Genomic DNA, 19321 nt, shown 5'->3' with positions numbered 1-19321 from the left:
TGAATGACATTGTCCTGCTGCACCCAGCCTGCCAGTACGCCTCTGCATATGCATGAATAGTTCTGAAGCTCCAGAGCTATTTGTAAGAGACTGTTGATAAATAACATTAATGAAATTTAACTTTCACATTGTTTTACCAGCTGTACTCGAACGTGTTCAACTTAGAAGGTTAGGAAGAGAAATCAGATGTATTTTTGCATTTTCTCTAGCTATAGAGACATTTTCAATATACAGATGTAATTGGGGCTAAGTGGCTGAACACAAACCAGCTTTAAACTTGTCATACATGAATGAGTCTCTATACTCCATAAATGTATCACTTAATGCCTTTGTTACAACATAAGGGATACTCGAAACATGCGTGGGTTAACCCAAGAGCTTAGAATACTTCTAAGAATAAAATTATTCAGTAAAGATTCTTCAGGCTATTTGCTGGTCCCTGCCCACATTAAAAAAAAACGAGAGATAACATCCAGAAAACAATGAATTATTGTCAAATGAATAAGATGAGAAAAGTTATTAAGAAACGGATTTCCTGATGCCAGGATTGATATTATATCATTACTGATCTGTAAGAAGCAAAAAATGTTACTTGTAGCAATGAACTGAGACACTAACATGAATATGTATTGTGGACTTGAATACTTATTGAACATGTTTATTTCCATCCTCGTGATTTTCCCCTAAGATATGTAGGCCTAACTGTGGTTATTTGGCACCATTTTTGGTCCTGGCCACTGCCGACTCCATTGCTCTGTATGATGCAAGGGGACAACAGCATTGAATGCGCATGCTTGGCGTTGAGCAAATGAGCCTATGTATAATGAGAGTTTTTTGGTTTATTTATAGCAATGATTACATAGGAGATATAGAAATTTGGCCCAATCATCTATACCAGCATTTACACTGCCCTCAAGCCTCCTATATTTTCCCATCTGGATCTCCTCGTTGGAACCTTGCCAGTGAAACCCACATCCCATAAAAAATGAAAATCTCTTCTATTCCCTTCTACCTCATATGCGTGTTTAGCTTCTGCTTAAATGCATCCAAGCTATTCTCTTCAACCGCTGCCTGTGGTAGCGACACTCACCACTGAGTGAAGAAATTCCTCCTGAATTCCCTATTGGATTTTTTTTGTGACTATCTTGTATTGATGACCTCTAGTTATGTTCTTCCCCATGAGGAAACATTCTCTCTGTATCTACTGTAGCAAAACCTTGCAGAATTTTAAAGACCTCAATTGGCTTGCCCCTCAGCATTTTTCAAGAGAAAATAAATAGTCTTTCCATTCTTTCATGGTCAGTAAACCTATGCATTTCTGGTATCATCCTTGTAAATCTTGTCTGCTCCCTCTATACTGCCTCAATGGTGACCAGAACTGCATGCATTAGTGTGCATGTAAGCATTGCAGTAACAAATTTGTTTTTAAGAATGTAATTTTTTTAAACTTGAAATTATTTAACTATAAAATTTGTTTTTTTTTTAAAGTGGAATCTAAAGCAAATTGTTCCTTCGAGGACCGAAAACAGCTTGCCCTATTAGTGATGGAGACTCTGACAGTACTGCTGCAAGGATCCAACACAAATGCAGGTAATTGGAGGATCTGTTAATAAATTCTACCTCAGTGGCACAGATACTCGATTCTGTATCAGCATATAGATTTTGGCACACTACGTAGCAGTGGTATAAGAGTTTTATTCAATCAGCTGATCCCTGTCTGTCCATTCTCGCAACTTTTGGTAGAGTTTTTAAAAACAATTTTATTCAAAAGATATTTTTTAAAAGCTATTTATTACTTGGCGACTGTACTCATAATATTTGAAGTCTTCATACTATCCTTTAACTATTGATGAGGACAATGTTTTTTTAAAAGGGGAAAGTAATCTCCAAACAGCAAATGGGGATTATACTTCTGTATGCACTCAAGCTCCAAATTCCCTGCTTTCTTTACTATCCATTCCTAAAATGTGGGCATCAGTGGCAAGACCAGCATGCATTGTCCATCCGTCTCAAAATGCCACGAGAAGATGCTGTTGAATCTTCTTAAACCTTTGCAATCATGTGGTGAAGGAGCTCCCATTACATTGGTAAGGCAGCAAGGCCTAGGATTTTGACCCATGGATAATGAAGGAATTATGATGTTGTACTGTTCCCATGCATCTTATGCCTTTGCTCTTCTAGTTGGTGGGAGTCATGGGTGGGGAAGTGTTTGCTAACAAATCCTTGATGAGTCACTGCTGTTCATCCCTAAAGGTAGCACATGCTGTCGCTAGTGTTCCAATTGAAGAAGTGCTGGTTAGAAAGAGCATAGTGACCAGGGTGGTGCAGTGGTTAGCATTGCTGCTTTAGCGCCAGGGAACTGGGTTCTATTCTGGCCTCAGGTGAATGTCTGTGTGGAGTTTGCACGTTCTCTCTGTGTCTGCATGGGTTTCCTCCATGTGCTCCGGCTTCCTCCCACAGTCCACAGATGTGTGGATTAGGTTGATTGGCCATGCTAAATTGACCTTTAGTGTCAGGGAGATTAGCAGGGTAAATAAGTGAGGTTACGGGGATAAGGCCTGGATGGGATTGTTGTCAGTGCAGGCTCGATGGTGAAGATTACACCATCTGCACCATAGGGATTTTATGAATTGTGCATTGGCTTGTGAATGTTGAAAATTCTCCCCTGCAGTCAAATGTAGAGTATTTCTACACCCTGCTGACTTGTCATACATAAGAAGGCTTTGGGGAATCAGGGAGTGAGCGAACTCCTTAGCATAGAACACCTAGTCTGCTGATCTAACTGCATTTTGCATCAATGGAGAACTCCAGGATGTTGAACATGGGTGTCTTAGTAATGAAAATGCTTTTGAATGTCAAGAGAAAACCGTTACCTATCTCATTGGAGATGGAGATCAACATCTGTGGCAGAAATATTACTTGCCACTCATCAGCCCAACCCTGATTGGATGCATGACTTTCATTAATTGAGGAATTATGGAAAATCTGTGAACACTGCCAACAAACGCATATAATCTCATTTCCAATCTGATAATTGAGAGAAAGTTATTGATGAAGCATTGATGGTTGTATTTAGAAAGCTACTATGAGGAATTCCTACAGTGCTGTTGTGGAGCTAAGCAGCTTAATACCTAAGAATCATCTTTTGTCTCATTTATGACTCCAATTTCCATTGAGCACAAGTTCACATCAACGGAATCTTTTGATTTGATTTTTGATTTGATTTATTATTGTCACATGTATTAGTATATTGTGATAAGTATTGTTTCTTGCGCGCTATACAAAGTATACCATTCATAGAGAAGGAAAGGAGAGGTTGCAGAATGTAGTGTTACTGTCATAGCTATCCATAAATCAGTTGCTTGATATGCGACTCAGCTCTTCTGGCCTGTTCCTCTTCCAACAAAGAAGACTGTCAAACATTTTACATGGAGATGGTGCTGCTGTAAAAATAATGATAGTTTGCATCACTAAAGATGTGGAGATGCCGGCATTAGACTGGTGTGGGCACAGTAAGAAGTATCACAACACCAGGTTAAAGTCCAACAGGTTTATTGCTCCGAAAACTCGTGGTTCCAAATAAATCTGTTGGACTTTAACCTGGTATTGTGAGACTTCTTACTATGCATCACTAAATAGTCTTGCCCTTCTGAATTTTGAAAAATGTTTGTAGTTCATTTCCCTCCGGCTTCAAATTCCCCATGTCAAACCTTTGCCTAGATGACGGACACAACCTAGTTCTAGATGTAAACATACGTCATTTTGTAACCAGTTGCTCAGAGCTGTGCATGATTTTCAAAGTTTTTCTTGGAAAAAAAAGGAAATTTTGTGAGAAAATAATAAGTGTGGTGAATGTAGGGATTAAGTAATTTAAAACTTTTTTATTGTATGTTTTTTCAGGTGTTTTCCGGGAGTTTGGAGGAGCGCGATGTGTGCATAACATAGTTAGATATCCACAGTGTCGAGAACCTGCACTGATGATTATACAGCAGCTAATTTTGTCCCCCAGTGGTGAAGATGATATGGGTACATTGTTAGGACTGATGCACACAGCCTCATCTACAGAATTGCAACTCAAAACTGATATTCTAACAGTAAGTATATTGTATTCATACTTTAGATTCTGTTTTCCATGACTGTTCCCTGTTTTAAACGCACCCACTGCTTAAAACCACAACTGTGCCGTTTTTTAAGCCAAACTTTGATTCAATTTACCATCTCATCGATCAAGGTAAAACTGACTGCCAGTTATTTTAGAATATCAGCCAAAGGTAGCATTCAGCCTTGAAACTAGCTAAGGTGATTATCGGCGTTGCATTATTCGTGCTAATAAAAATGAGGTCTGAATAAATCTGTTTTATGAATCCTAACCATAATTTTGTTTCAATTGACAGCACTGAATAATACCCATGATCTCCATTTTTATTTTGTTGAAATGCATGTTTCCACAGGCCCTCCTTACTGTGCTGAGAGAAAGTCATCGCACACGAACAGTGTTCCGAAAAGTTGGGGGATTTGTTTATGTCACGTCACTGTTGGTTGCCATGGAACGCTCCTTGAGTCATGAACCGAAGGGAGTGTGGGAAAAGGTGAACTCAGACCAAGTCTTTGAACTGGTGCATACAGTCATTTGTACATTAACTGCAGCAATGCGTTATGAACCTGCTAATTCCCATTTTTTCAAAACTGAAATTCAGTATGAAAAACTCGCAGATGCTGTGCGTTTGCTTGGCTGCTTCTCAAATGCCCGACAATTAGGTTCAGTTACTTCCTGTCCTTCAAATACCCAACCATTTCAGAGAATGCTTGAAGATGATACATCTTTGGAATCTGTTCCTCCTACACTGAAATATTGTAGTAAACTTTTCTCTTGTCTCTACAAAATGGCCACAGACTCTTTTGACAGGTAAGAAGTTAATCAATTTGACCTTTCCTGTTGTCAAGTTTCCAATGTAAACATTATTTTAAAGGTAACAATGCTCAAGAGCAAATGTATATTTTTCAGTGTAGTTGGTTAAGTTTTATTACATATTTTATAGTGGGTTTAATTGAAATATTTTGGAATTTTTTATGTTTTGTATCAAATTGTGGTATATAGTTGAGTAACTAAATATTAATTGAAATGCTTTTATTCCTTAGTCGATAAATCCTATTAGAATAGCAGGATAATTGCTATACTGTATATTGAACTCTTGAAGTGAGCATCTCCTCAAAACAATTTAAATTCTATAATAATTCTTAGGATTTTGACCTCCACATTTAAACAAATAATTGGCGTTTACATAACGTGTATATCTGCCATGAGGGGCCTAATGTGAACAATATCTCCCTTTGTTTAAAACTTCTGCATTTAAACATATCAGAATCTATCTAATAACTGTTGGCAATTTTTCCTTCCATCTACTGGCTTTTACTTACTGAGTCATTTATATAAGGTTTTTTCATCAAACTACTCACTTTTATTTCTCAAGTTAATTGCCTTTCTATGTGGTTTCATCCTGCAGAAAATGACCATGGAAGATTGAATAATTTTCATTTATTGGGAATGAATTGCTTTGACCAAGGCAAATGTGACACACATCTTGGAATCAGAATTTTGGAGAAAAATAGCTGCTTCCTTTCTAACGGCTTTATTTTGTAGAATTAAGTTGCTTGAATTTTCTCCAAAGATTCTCCAAAACATTTATTGACTTAGGCCCCATCTTATCCTGCTTTTTACAGGGACTTAAAGATTTTCATAGCAAGCATAAAGCCAGTGGGCAGGATTTTCTATGCCTCCCACCTCGTGTTTAGAGGCAATGGTGGTGGCCTGCCATTGGCCTGCAGCCAGATCTTCTGATCCTCTGCTGTCAAAGGAGTTTCCTGTTTTATACATGCCCCGCTGCCAGGAAACCCACATCGGAGGTTTGCTGTTACACAAACAAATTCCAGCCAGTGTAACTCTAGGTCAATCAGCTGGTGTGTCAGGGCACTCCAACACACATTTGGAAATGCACCCCCTCCTCCTAGTACTATTCAAAACCCTCTGCCTACGACAGTGGACACACTCATCCCACTCTTGACAATGCTAATCCCCTCCTGGAAATCTTTACACCTCCACCACCATCAGACAATTCTCTCTCTCTCTTTCTCTCTCCTTTTCCCCGGTCAGTGCTGATCCCCAATCCCGCAGATGTTACTCATGCTTCCTGCACTCTCCTCTCTTAACTCACCTTCCAAAATCCCTTGATCCTCTCTGGCAATGTCAGAAGAGTCAGCATTATCAAGAGGTGATGGATTGAGTGGAGTTGAATATTGCCGGGGACAGGTGTGGGGAGGATGAACTTTGTTGGGTGAGGGGAAACTGCAATGTTGGGATTGACCACTTCATTTAAAGCAGTGCAAGTCAATGAAGTAAGGACCAATCTTAAGGGGTGTGTCTTCAGTTCAAGAGAGAAAAAGGGGTATGACTGGCCTGATCATGCTCAACAGTTGGCCAATCAACTTTTTGTAGGGAGGGAATAGAGAGACTCGGACTGAATAAGGGTAGAAGATTTTTATTTAGTTAGGGCATCATGGTCGGCACAGGCTTGGAAGGCTAAAGGGCCTGTTCTTGTGCTGTGCTTTTCTTTGTTCTTTGTCCCTGCTAGAGCTGGAATTTGAAGGTCCAAAAGTGTAGTGTAAAATGGCAAGTGGGCAGATTAAATCGCAGTCAGCATCAGATGCAACCTCTAATGCTGAGCAAAAGATCTGGGCCATATTTTTTTTGCATCACCATGTAGTAAGCACACAAGTAGTTTAGTAGTGAACCAGATCGGTTAAGGAAAGGAATTTTATCTTCAGATTTTTATTTTGTTTTTACATTCCTTAACAGTTCAGAAAATTTTTAATTTTAGCATTCAGCTACATCTAGACATTCAATGCTGTGCAGACAAGTACATAAACGCCTCTCCAACTTTCTTTATGGAACAATTAATGCTTTTGCTGTGTGCCAAAGAATTTCTCTTGTGAAACATGCCGTCCAGGGGGAAAGACATGGAATAAAAGTCGGTAAAGTTTAGAAACTCTACAAAAGGAATTCAAGGAGATGTATATAACCAAGGAATTTGGGTTTAAAAGAAGAGGAGATTGATAATGGAAACAGTGGAAATAATCTGAGGAATGAAAATGAAAACTACAAGCAGCATAATGGGCTGAACAAATAGTTAAAAGGTGGTAAAGAGAGCTAAATTAGGAAGTGGATAGCCAGTAGTATTAAAAGAAATGAGAAGCACTTTGTTCACATATATTCACAGCAAAGGATTGAAAAATGGTTAAAAAGAATAAAATGATGGAGCCATTCAAACACTGTACAATCAAGTGACTAGTGCTTTATAAAACATTCGTTTGGCATCAACTGGAATATTGTGTTCTATTTTGGGCACCACGCTGCAGAATGGATATGAAGGCATTAGAACGGGTACAGAAATGATTGAGAATGGCTCCAGGGATAAGAGACTTCAGTTGGATGGACACTTTGGAGAAGCTTGGGTTGTTGTATTTGGAGAAGTAAAAGTTGAGATTTTATGGAGGCTTTCAAAGTCATCGGGGGTCTGGATAGAGCAGGTAGGGAGAAACTGTTCCTGTTGGCAGATGAGTCTAGAACCAAAGGACACCAATTTAAGGTTAATGGCAAAAACACCAAAGGCAGCATGAAAGGCATTCTGTGGACTGAGTGGCTAGCATCTAGAATGCACTACCTGAGACTGTGGTGAAGAAAAATTCAGTCATGGCTTGCGAAAGGGAACTGGTTATGCATCTGAAAAGAGAGTATTTGCAGAGCTGCTGGGGAGTGGGACTAGCTTATTTGCTCTTGCAAAGAGCCAGCACTGACACAAGAATTTTGGTAGGCCTCCTTCTGTACTGTAACCGTTTTATGATTCTACGATTAAGTTGGTGAACATTTAAGTGGGTTGCTTTTTCCAGGTTGGTGTGGAACTTGAGTGTCATTGGAACTGTGCTTATCCAGACAAGAGGAGAGTATTCCTTTAAGACTCTTGATTTGTGCCTTGTAGATGTTGGACAGGCTGTGAGGAGTCAGATGGTGAACTACTTGCTACTGTAAACACAACCTTTGACCTGCTCTTGTAGCCACAATTTTTTGGGACTTGTCCAGTTAAGTCAGTGGTAATTGATGGTGGTGGATTTGTGATGGGAGTGCTTTTGAATGTTGGAGGAGGTGGTGAGGCTCTTGTGGGGAATTATCATTGCCTGACATTTTACTTATAACTTGCTAGAGCGTGAGCCTGCTCACCAGCTAATCCACCACTGCGAACAAGGCTCCATCCTGGCTGTCTCCGACTGCCTTGATCAAACAAGGATTGACTTTGCTTGGCTCCCCGTCACCCAAATCTAACCAGGATCTTCCCGGAACATAGTATGGAGTATAGACTCCAGGATTAGATAATTATGGAGTGTGCATCAGGATAAATGAAAAGATTAATAAATGAGTGGTGCAAAAATGCAGCCGTTCCCATGCTTGCATCACATGACCACCCCCCCATTTACGAGGACTTTTTCTCACTTTGTGTTTAACAATCATTTTAAACTCCTGTTCTATAAGTCTACTTATTCATTTGTCGTCAATGTCCTTCTTTATAGTAAGACCTCACTTGTAGTTCCGTTCCTGAAAATCGAGACTTTAAATGGACCAATTTTACGTGAATCAATAGGAATAAATGCCAAAGCCTGAGTTACGGTCTTTCAACATTTCTTGCCTGGAAAAAGCAATGTACAGGTTGAAATACTGCATTGTACATGTACAACAATATGCATTCTTAGCTGGAATAATTTGCAAAACAAAGTAAATCACTGAATTTAATGCAAATACTACATGCATTGAAATTAGATAACACTAATTTGCCCAAACAAAACCCGGACTGGCACAGCCTCTGTCTCACCTACAGCAGTCCTGAAACTCAGCTCAACTTTTAGCTTGCTTTCCTTTCCTACTGTCTATCTCCCTTCTCACTCCATCTATCTTTCTCTCCCTTCCAATTCTATCTTTCTCTCTCTCCCTTCCCACTCTGCCTATCTGTCTCTCTCGCCCTTCCCACTCTGTCTGTGTCTCTCTACTTTTTCTTTTTCTGGTGACTACGTCAGCGGCTCCATCAACTAAATGAACATGATGGTGGCTGGCGCAGAGTTCATAATGGGCTAAACAACATTAAAATGAATGATAAGCAGGGCAACTTATAATGAAGACCTACTACACCATATCCTTTCTTATGTTCTGCCTTGCTTTGTTTATATTTAGGCTGCTTATATTTTTTATAGATCCCTCTCCCCATTTTAGTTTAAAGACTTTGCCACCTCCCTATTTCTGCTTTCTGTCAGGGCACAGGTGTCATCCCAGTTCAGTTGGAACCTATCCCTTCATGTCTCAGAGCTGGTGTCAAAGTCCCATGAAAACCCCCCTTTCCACTCCAGCTCTTCAACTCTGTGTTAGTTCTCCTGTTCTGTCAGGTCCAATACCAATTAGCGCCTGGTTCAGACAATTTGGACATTCTGAACCCTTGCTGTTCATGGTGCCTCTGAAGTAGTGATCAACATGGACGAGTACTAATTCTTCAGTAGGATCATAAGTGGTAATCAACCATAGGTTTGCTTGTCTACGTTTGAACTGATGCTATGAAATTTCATGAGCTTGAGAGTCAATGTTCAGGACTTCCAGGGCCACTCCCTTCTGATTGTATAACAGTATGCTATTGCCTCCGGTGAGTCTGTCCAGCCCATGTGACTTGACATTCCCAGGGATGGGAATGGTGTAGTCTGACACAATGGCTGAAATATGTAATTCTGTAGATGTGACTTGTGTTAATTTGTTGCCTCACCAGGATAGGGTGGGTCAGTGGGCTGATGAATGCTAATGGCATCGAAGGTAGGTACTATAACTGATGGAAGTAAGCAGCGAGAATATAAACAAAAACATTTTAAGATTTAAGAATGTAATGCAATTTGAGGGTTACGGTAAGTTCCTGAAATCAGCGGCATTGTATGTGGCAGCCAAGCTGAGTTCAATGGGGCTCAAAGTGGAAATGTTATAGTGGCTGGACTTGCTGTTAGTGGAAGTTAGTTTATACACCAATCATCACAACCCCAGGAGTCATTGCAGGAGTTACTTTGTGAAATGTCACAAAGCACCTGTATAATCTTGCCTATCCCCATATCACTTACACTGGAGTGATTATTGCTTTGGGAATTAATCCAAGTGTTTGTTTAGAAGACTCAGATGGTAAGAAATTCTGCTGCCCTAGCTTTCTCAGGTTCCCGGAAAAAAAAAACCTTGGAACACTTACACTCAATGTGGTACATGCATTTGACCTCTTATTGGCTGAATATAGACTGGCAGTGGTTAGTACGTTAGTAATTTAGGAGTCAACCATATTCAAGAATGGAGATTTTAAAGGATGCTTGCCATGGTTTCAACCAAAACAAAAAATGAAAGATTTGCATTTATAGTGCTTTTCGTAGGCATTGGGCATTTCAAAGTGCTTTGTGCCCAGAGCCTTGTGATCCAGAAGCGAGTGTGCTACCAGTTGAGCCTAATTTCAGATAACAGCATTTGATAGACAATGTTTAGATTTGTTTTATGCAAACTTGGATTGCTGCAGTAAGTGAATTATATGCTCCCATTGCAAGAGGTAGTCTTTTAAAAAAAAAGTGTTTTGGTTGCATCATTAAAAAGTTTGTTAAATGAATTCCTTGATGCATTTAAAACCATTGTCAATTTTTAATATATGGATTTAGTAATGTAATATGTATGTAAATATTTCTTGTAAACTTTGAGTATAATTGTAAATCTTGCCAACTTACTGAGAAACTTGATTTGTTTCTTATCTTTGCACTATTTTTCTATTTCCATTGGTTTTTCATTCACCAGTGCTTTAAGCTGCTGCTTTTTGTCCTGCTTTTCATGTTGTTTTCTTAAACCAATTTGCGATCTTAGCGGTAAATGTACTAACAAACTTGTGCTTACTTCTTCCTAACAATCCTTGTCCAACAATATTTGCTTTTTTTGTCTATAGTCTGGCTGAACAAGTTCCGCCTTGCTTGGCACATGAGACTTCCCTTCCCTCTCCTTGGGGTACTCCAGCTTTGTCCAGGAAAAGGTACTAGCCTAGTAGGAATAATTTAGCCTAGTTTTTCTAACACTGATTCACCTCAAAATGTTCTCTAATGTTGTTGTATAACTTTCACACTTAGATCTGTCAATGGATCAATATATATATATATATATATCTCATTTTTCTTTTTAACTTTGTGCCTTGCTTTTTCCTATGCTACTGCCTTCAATGCAGACTCAATGGACCTTTTCTGTACTGCATGACTCTCTAACTATGACTCCAGCGAGGCCAAGATGATGTGGCTTGCAGGTTTCTTGATAGCTTCTCCATATTAGGTGATGCTTGAGATGCTCTGGATTTTTATATTAATATAATATGCTGTGAGTACATAGAACATAGAACATAGAACATTACAGCACAGAACAGGCCCTTCGGCCCACGATGTTGTGCCGACCTTCATCTGAAACCAAGATCAAGCTATCCCACTCCCTACCATCCTGGTGTGCTCCATGTGCCTATCCAATAACCGCTTAAATGTTCCTAAAGTGTCTGACTCCACTATCACTGCAGGCAGTCCATTCCACACCCCAACCACTCTCTGCGTGAAGAACCTACCTCTGATATCCTTCCTATATCTCCCACCATGAACCCTATAGTTATGCCCCCTTGTAATAGCTCCATCCACCCGAGGAAATAGTCTTTGAACGTTCACTCGATCTATCCCCTTCATCATTTTATAAACCTCTATTAAGTCTCCCCTCAATCTCCTCCGCTCCAGAGAGAACAGCCCCAGCTCCCTCAACCTTTCCTCATAAGACCGACACTCCAAACCAGGCAGCATCCTGGTAAATCTCCTCTGCACTCTTTCCAGCGCTTCCACATCCTTCTTATAGTGAGGTGACCAGAACTGCACGCAATATTCCAAATGCGGTCTCACCAAGGTCCTGTACAGTTGCAGCATAACCCCACGGCTCTTAAACTCCAACCCCCTGTTAATAAAAGCTAACACACTATATGCCTTCTTCACAGCTCTATCCACTTGAGTGGCAACCTTTAGAGATCTGTGGATATGGACCCCAAGATCTCTCTGTTCCTCCACAGTCTTCAGAACCCTACCTTTGACCCTGTAATCCACATTTAAATTAGTCCTACCAAAATGAATCACCTCACATTTATCAGGGTTAAACTCCATTTGCCATTTTTCAGCCCAGCTTTGCATCCTATCTATGTCTCTTTGCAGCCTACAACAGCCCTCCACCTCATCCACTACTCCACCAATCTTGGTGTCATCAGCAAATTTACTGATCCACCCTTCAGCCCCCTCCTCTAAGTCATTAATAAAAATCACAAAGAGCAGAGGGCCAAGCACCGATCCCTGCGGCACTCCGCTAGCAACCTGCCTCCAGTCCGAAAATTTTCCATCCACCACCACCCTCTGTCTTCGATCAGATAGCCAGTTACCTATCCAATTGGCCAACTTTCCCTCTATCCCACACCTCCTTACTTTCATCATAAGCCGACCATGGGGGACCTTATCAAACGCCTTACTAAAATCCATGTATATGACATCAACCGCCCTACCTTCATCAACACACCTAGTTACCTCCTCAAAAAATTCTATCAAATTTGTGAGGCACGATTTGCCCTTCACAAATCCGTGCTGACTATCCCGGATTAAACCGCATCTTTCTAAATGGTCGTAAATCCCATCCCTAAGGACCTTTTCCATCAATTTACCAACCACCGAAGTCAGACTAACCGGTCTATAATTACCAGGGTCATTTCTATTCCCTTTCTTAAACAGAGGAACAACATTTGCCACTCTCCAGTCCTCTGGCACCATCCCCGTGGACAGCGAGGACCCAAAGATCAAAGCCAAAGGCTCTGCAATCTCATCCCTCGCCTCCCAAAGAATCCTAGGATACATTTCATCAGGCCCAGGGGACTTATCGACCTTCAGTTTATTCAAAACTGCCAATACATCCTCCCTCCGAACATCTATTTCCTCCAGCCTATTAGCCTGTAACACCTTCTCTTCCTGAAAAACATGGCCCCTCTCCTTGGTGAACACTGAAGAAAAGTATTCATTCATCACCTCTATCTCTACTGATTCCATACACAAGTTCCCACCACTGTCCTTGACCGGCCCTAACCTCACCCTGGTCATTCTTTTATTCCTCACATAAGAGTAAAAAGCCTTGGGGTTTTCCTTGATCCGACCCGCCAAGGACTTCTCATGTCCCCTCCTAGCTCTCCTCAGCCCCTTTTTCAGCTCATTCCTTGCTAACTTGTAACCCTCAATCGAGCCATCTGAACCTTGTTTCCTCATCCCTACATAAGCTTCCCTCTTCCTTTTCACAAGACATTCCACCTCTTTTGTGAACCACGGTTCCCTCACTCGGCCATTTCCTCCCTGCCTGACAGGGACATACCTATCAAGGACACCCAGTATTTGTTCCTTGAAAAAGTTCCACTTTTCATCAGTGCCTTTCCCTGACAGTTTCTGTTCCCATCTTATGCCCCCTAATTCTTGCCTAATCGCATCATAATTACCTCTCCCCCAATTGTAAGCCTTGCCTTGCCGTCCGGCCTTATCCCTCTCCATTGCAATAACAAAAGACACCGAATTGTGGTCACTATCTCCAAAGTTCTCTCCCACAACCAAACCTAACACTTGGCCCGGTTCATTTCCCAGTACCAAATCCAATGTGGCCTCACCCCTTGTCGGCCTATCCACATATTGTGTCAGGAAACCCTCCTGCACACACTGCACAAAAAGTGCCCCATCCAAACTATTCGACCTACAAAGGTTCCAATCAATATTTGGAAAGTTAAAGTCCCCCATGACAACTACCCTGTGACCCCCAGACGTATCCATAATCTGCTTTGCAATTTCTTCCTCCACATCTCTATTACTATTTGGGGGCCTATAGTAAACTCCTAGCAACGTGACCGCTCCTTTCCTGTTTCTAACTGCAGCCCATATTACCTCAGTGTGCATATCCCCCTCAAAGTGCTTTTCCGCAGCCGTTAAACTATCCTTGATTAACAATGCTACTCCTCCACCTCTTTTACCAGCTTCCCTACACTTACTGAAACATCTATACCCCGGAACGTCCAACAACCATTCCTGTCCTTGTTCTACCCACGTCTCCGTAATGGCCACAACATCGTAGTCCCAAGTAGCAATCCACGCCCCAAGTTCATCCACCTTGTTCCGGATGCTCCTTGCATTGAAGTAGACACACTTCAACCCATCTTCCTGTCTACCGGTACCCACCCTTGACCTTGATACCTTCCCCAATATCTCACCACCCTCAACACTGACTTCCGGACTACAACTCCTTTTCCCACTCCCCTGACAAATTAGTTTAAATCCCCCTGAAGAGCCGTAGAAAATTTCCCTCCCAGGATATTGGTGCCCCTCTGGTTCAGGTGCACCCCGTCCTGTTTGTAGAGGTCCCACCTTCCCCAGAACGTGTTCCAATTATCCACGTATCTGAAACCCTCCCTCCTGCACCATCCCTGCAACCACATGTTTAAGTGCACTCTCTCCCTGTTCCTCAACTCGCTATCACGTGGCACCGGTAGCGTACCAGAGATGACCACATGTTTTGTCTTTGCTCTCAGCTTCCAGCCCAGCTCCCGAAATTCCTGTTTTAAATCCCCGTCCCTTCTCTTACCTATGTCGTTGGTACCAATGTGTACCACGACTTGTGACTGTTTCCCCTCCCCCTTAAGAATCCGGAAAACACGGTCCGAGACGTCACGGACCCTGCCATCCGCTAGGCAACAAACCATCCTCGAGTCTCTTTTGCTGCCACAGAACCTCCTATCTATCCCTCTAACTAATGAGTCCCCAATAACTATTGCCCTCCCGCTCTCCTCCTTACCCTCCTGAGCCACAGGGACGGACTCAGTGCTGGAGATCCTCTCACTGCGGCTCACCACTGGTATGTCGTCCCCCTCAACCGTATCCAAAGCGGAATACTTATTGCTAAGGGGAACGACCACAGGGGATCCCTGCACCGACTGCTTCTTCCCAGCCCCTCTCACCGTCACCCATCTGTGGAGTAGTGAATGATCACCTGGCTGCAAGGTGCCTGACCAGCAGTTTGATTGTATACCCTGCAAAATTTGGTCGTTGGAAGATATCCTAATTTAATCGCCAGTTCAAGTAGAGGTGCAAATCCTAATTCTTAATATGTGCAGTCCAGTGTTCTAACAATGGAGTATGTGAGCTGGCCAACTTAAGAACTTTTCCCAAAGTCATTTTATTTAAACTTCCTTTGTTCAAGTGTGAATCTTGCTGGAAGAAAGATGCAAATTGATAACAGAGGTTGCTGTACATGAGAGAATGACCAATCTATGATAGCCTTCCACCTCATAAGGTGATGGTTTGTGGTCAACTCTGTGTTAAGCGTTGCCTGGTGTGGCTCAGCAGCTACATCTGGCATTACAGTCTCTGCCACATTTACTGTAGAGGATGAAGGTGGGCTGGGAAGCTGCACGATTCATTAGCCACAAGATTTTCTTTGGGCCGCCTTCTCTGCCAGCTGAATTTTTCGTTCCTGATCGCCTTTCCAATGTCCTTCCAAACAGTCAGCTTTCAGAGGTCATGGCTGTAAGCAACTGTCTTCCAGTTGTCCATATCAATGTCTGCCATCTTTATAAATTGCTTGCAGTGTCTTTGTAGTGTAGGTATGGATGTCCAGGAGATCATGACCCCCATGGCCAACTCAGAAGGTCTTTGGGTATTTGGCCATCATCCATCTGATGGACATGGCCAAACCAGTGCAGTCATTTTTGGCTTAGCATATGCCAATGGAATTAGCTCATTCCAGGACCTCTGAATTGGTGATATTGGCCTGCCTTGCAATGCCGAGGATGTATCTTAGACAGCAAAGGTGAAAACTGGTTCAGCGTTTTCTCTTGCATAGCATATGTTGTCCAGTTTTCACCAATGTGGAGGAGTGCACCAAACGCTTCACAGGTGTGTGTGTGTCTGTCTATTTGGTACCTGATGAAGACTTGGTGCACCTTTGTCTTGGATCACAGCTGAACAACTTTCCATCAATGTGGCATTTAAGTAAACACCCTCTATAGGTGACCTGAAAGCATATCAAGCAGCAAAATAATACCACCCATTTTGAGCCTGCCATGTATCGGAAAATAATAAAAATGTTGCTCCATTATAGCTGACCTTGTCCATCATATCGTCATGGAAAGAAATCACACAGCAGCTTTGGCAAGCAGCCAATTTTCGCTACAAGCTTAAATAGACTTTCTTTGTTCGCATGGCTTATTGCCTTGGTGAGATCAATGAAGGCAATGTATATCAGTCTCCTCTCATAACGGCTTTTCTTTTGCACCTGCCAGACTGAGAAGGCTATGTCAATTGTAGATCTTTCAATCCTGAAATCACACTGAGATTGAAGGGAGATGAGTTCAGCCATGATCTGCTGTCTAACGAGGGCAACATGGGCAAACATTTTTCTTGTCATGTTCAGCAGCTGTTGCAATCACTGTGGTTGCCCTTGTTTTTGAGCAGAGTCACTATCATCTTCACGCATACTCTGGAGCACTGTCTCTTGCCTCCAGCAGAGGCAGATGCTGCAGGAGTGCCCATTTCCTTCGCTTGATAAGTTCAAGTGGCATAGCACCAGCACCTGAAGCGTGACTCATGGCAAATATGTCAATAGCTTTGCTAAGCTCCTCCACTGTGGAGGCCAAGCTCTGCCAAGACACAGGCTTTTTTTGATGTCTGGAGTTTCCTCAGCGACAGTGATTCTACCACATTCCCCACAACAGACATCAAACTACCTGGCCTATAGTTTCTGTTTTCTGCCTGCCTCCCTCCTTGAATAGAAGGGCCAGATTTGCTATTTTTCAATCTAATGGAACTTTTCTAGAATGTAGCAAATTTTGGAAAATTAACGCCAACGTATCTACTACCTCATTAGATACCTCGTTTAAGACCCTAGGATAAAGTCCATCAGGACCTAGAGAATTGTCAGCCCGCAGCCCAATCAGTTTTCAGTACAGCTTCCCTAATGATTGTAATTTTACCAAGTTCCCCTCTCCCACCTCCCACATCTACAGTTGTTACTTGAAATGTTTTTTGTGTCCTCTTCAGTGAAGAAGGAAGGAACATATTTGTTCATTTCATTCACTGTTTCCTGATTATCTACTATTGACTCCCTATTGTCACTCTCTAGAGCACCAACACTCACTACTTTTGTCCTTTTTAAATACCTGCAGAAACCTCATAAGGTGATGGTTTTAACATTCCGACCTACCTTCCTCTCATACTCTTAATTTATTTCTCCTGATTAACCTTTTAGTCATTCTCTGCCATACTTTATACTCTGACCAATCATCTGACCCGCCATTCATCTTTGTGCATGTTGTATGCTTTTTCCTTAAATTTGATGTTTTCCTTAATTTCTTAAGTTAACTGGGGATGGTGGAGCCTCTCATTTTTTCTTTTATTGTAGGAATATACTTATTCTGAGTATACTGAAATATCCCCTTAAACGTCTGTCACTGCTTCTCGAATTATCTATCTCCTAGCCTTGTATCCCAGTTTACTTCAGCTTGTTAGCTTTCATGCCCACATTGTTGCCCTTATTTAAGTTTAAGATACCAGTCTTTGACCCACTCTTCACTCTTTCAAACTGGATGTAAAATTTAATCACATTGTAATTGTCACTAGGGTTAAAATCATCCATGATTATTGCTGTCCCTTTATCGCAAGCATCCAATATTTCTTCTTGTATATTTTGTCCTACCTTGTGGTTACTGTTAGGGGATCTGTAGACCACTCACTCCCACAAGAGATTTATTTCTCCTACTATTCTTCTTCACCACCCAAACCAATTTTCGACATCCTGGTCTCCTGATTAGTGAGGACAAGGTCAAGAAGCTGGACACCATTCAGGACAAAGCAGCCTGCTTGATTGGCAGCCCATCCACAAACATCCATTCCCTTCACCATTGATGCTTAGTAGCAGCACTGTGTACGTCTACAAGATGTGGAGATGCCGGCGTTAGACTGGGGTAAACACAGTAAGAAGTTTAACAACAGGTTTAAAGTCCAACAGGTTTATTTGGTAGCAAATGCCACTAGCTTTCGGAGCGCTGCCCCTTCGTCAGTTGAAGTCCACCTGACGAAGGGGCAGCGCTCCGAAAGCTAGTGGCATTTGCTACCAAATAAACCTGTTGGACTTTAACCTGGTGTTGTTAAACTTCTTACTGTGTTTACGTCTACAAGACCCACTGCAAGAATGCAGCAAAGCTCCTTAGACAGCACCTTTCAAACCCACAACCACTAACATCTAGAAGGGTAAGGGCAGCAGATTCATGGGAACACCAACACCCGGATGTTACCTTCCAAGCCACTCACCATCCTGACTTGGAAATTGACTGCCATTCCTTCACTGTTGCTGGGTCAAAATCCTGGAACTCCCTCCCAAAAAGCACTGTGGGTGTACGAACAACACGTGGACTTCAGCGGTTCAAGTAGGAAGCTCACCACCACCACCTCCAGGGCAATTCAGGATGGGCATTAAATGCTGGCCTAGGAAGCGCAGCACACATCTCTTGAATGAATAAAGTAAAAAGTAGGTTTTTCCATTTTGTTGGTTGCCTCCTCACCTGCTATAAACCAAGCCTAGCAGCTGTATCCTTTAGGACACAGCCAGCTTGATGCTATCAATCCACTCTTGGTGAGCGTACCCAGAATAGGTTCTGTGTCCTTGCTACCCTCACTGCTTCTTCCAATTAGTATTCAACATAGAGGAGTACTATTTCATCAGCTGAGGGGGGGAGCGGGAAGTGGTAACCAGCAGGTTTGACCAGATGCCATGCAACTTCATCATCATGGGTTTGCTGTTGTTATTTCCAGTGCCTTGGCCAATGCATGTGGTCCATCCAGTTTAATTTTTTCAGACTTTGTGGTGGTTTGGTACAACTGTCTGACTTGCTAGGCTATTTCAGAGGATATTTAAAGAGTCAACCACATTTCTGTAGGTCTGCAGTCACATGTTGACCAGACCAGGTAAAGACAGCAGATTTCCTTTCCTAAAACCAGATGGGTATTTACAGAAATTGACTGTTTTCATGGCCATCATTACTGAGGCTAGCTTTTAATTCCGGATCTAAGAATTTAGTCAGTATTCCACCAGCTGCCATGGCGTTTCACAACTACTCGGGCACTGAAGTAGTTAATGTTCAAA

General features: G+C 41.9%; 1 protein-coding gene across 6 annotated transcripts in view; it reads left to right on the top strand.

Moving 5' to 3' along the window:
* The window catches only part of wdfy3 (WD repeat and FYVE domain containing 3), a 363659-nt gene that overhangs the window by 155931 nt on the left and 188407 nt on the right, over positions 1 to 19321 (top strand). For 5 of the 6 annotated variants that reach the window (XR_013498143.1, XM_078213959.1, XM_078213927.1 and 2 more), the window contains 3 exons: positions 1489 to 1590; positions 3901 to 4094; positions 4452 to 4906. Coding sequence is in view for 5 of the 6 variants with exons in the window: in XM_078213959.1 (XP_078070085.1) it covers positions 1489 to 1590; positions 3901 to 4094; positions 4452 to 4906 (751 nt within the window). In the remaining variant the exon portion in view is untranslated. Of the gene's footprint in view, positions 1 to 1488; positions 1591 to 3900; positions 4095 to 4451; positions 4907 to 11045; positions 11130 to 19321 lie in introns of all 6 variants that reach the window. The other variant, XM_078213969.1, reaches the window with a different exon arrangement.

Source organism: Mustelus asterias, chromosome 1 (genome assembly GCF_964213995.1).
Source record: "Mustelus asterias chromosome 1, sMusAst1.hap1.1, whole genome shotgun sequence".
Lineage (NCBI taxonomy): Eukaryota > Metazoa > Chordata > Chondrichthyes > Carcharhiniformes > Triakidae > Mustelus > Mustelus asterias.
The sequence above is the reverse complement of the archived record's forward strand: the minus strand, read 5'-3'. Positions and strand labels throughout refer to the sequence as shown.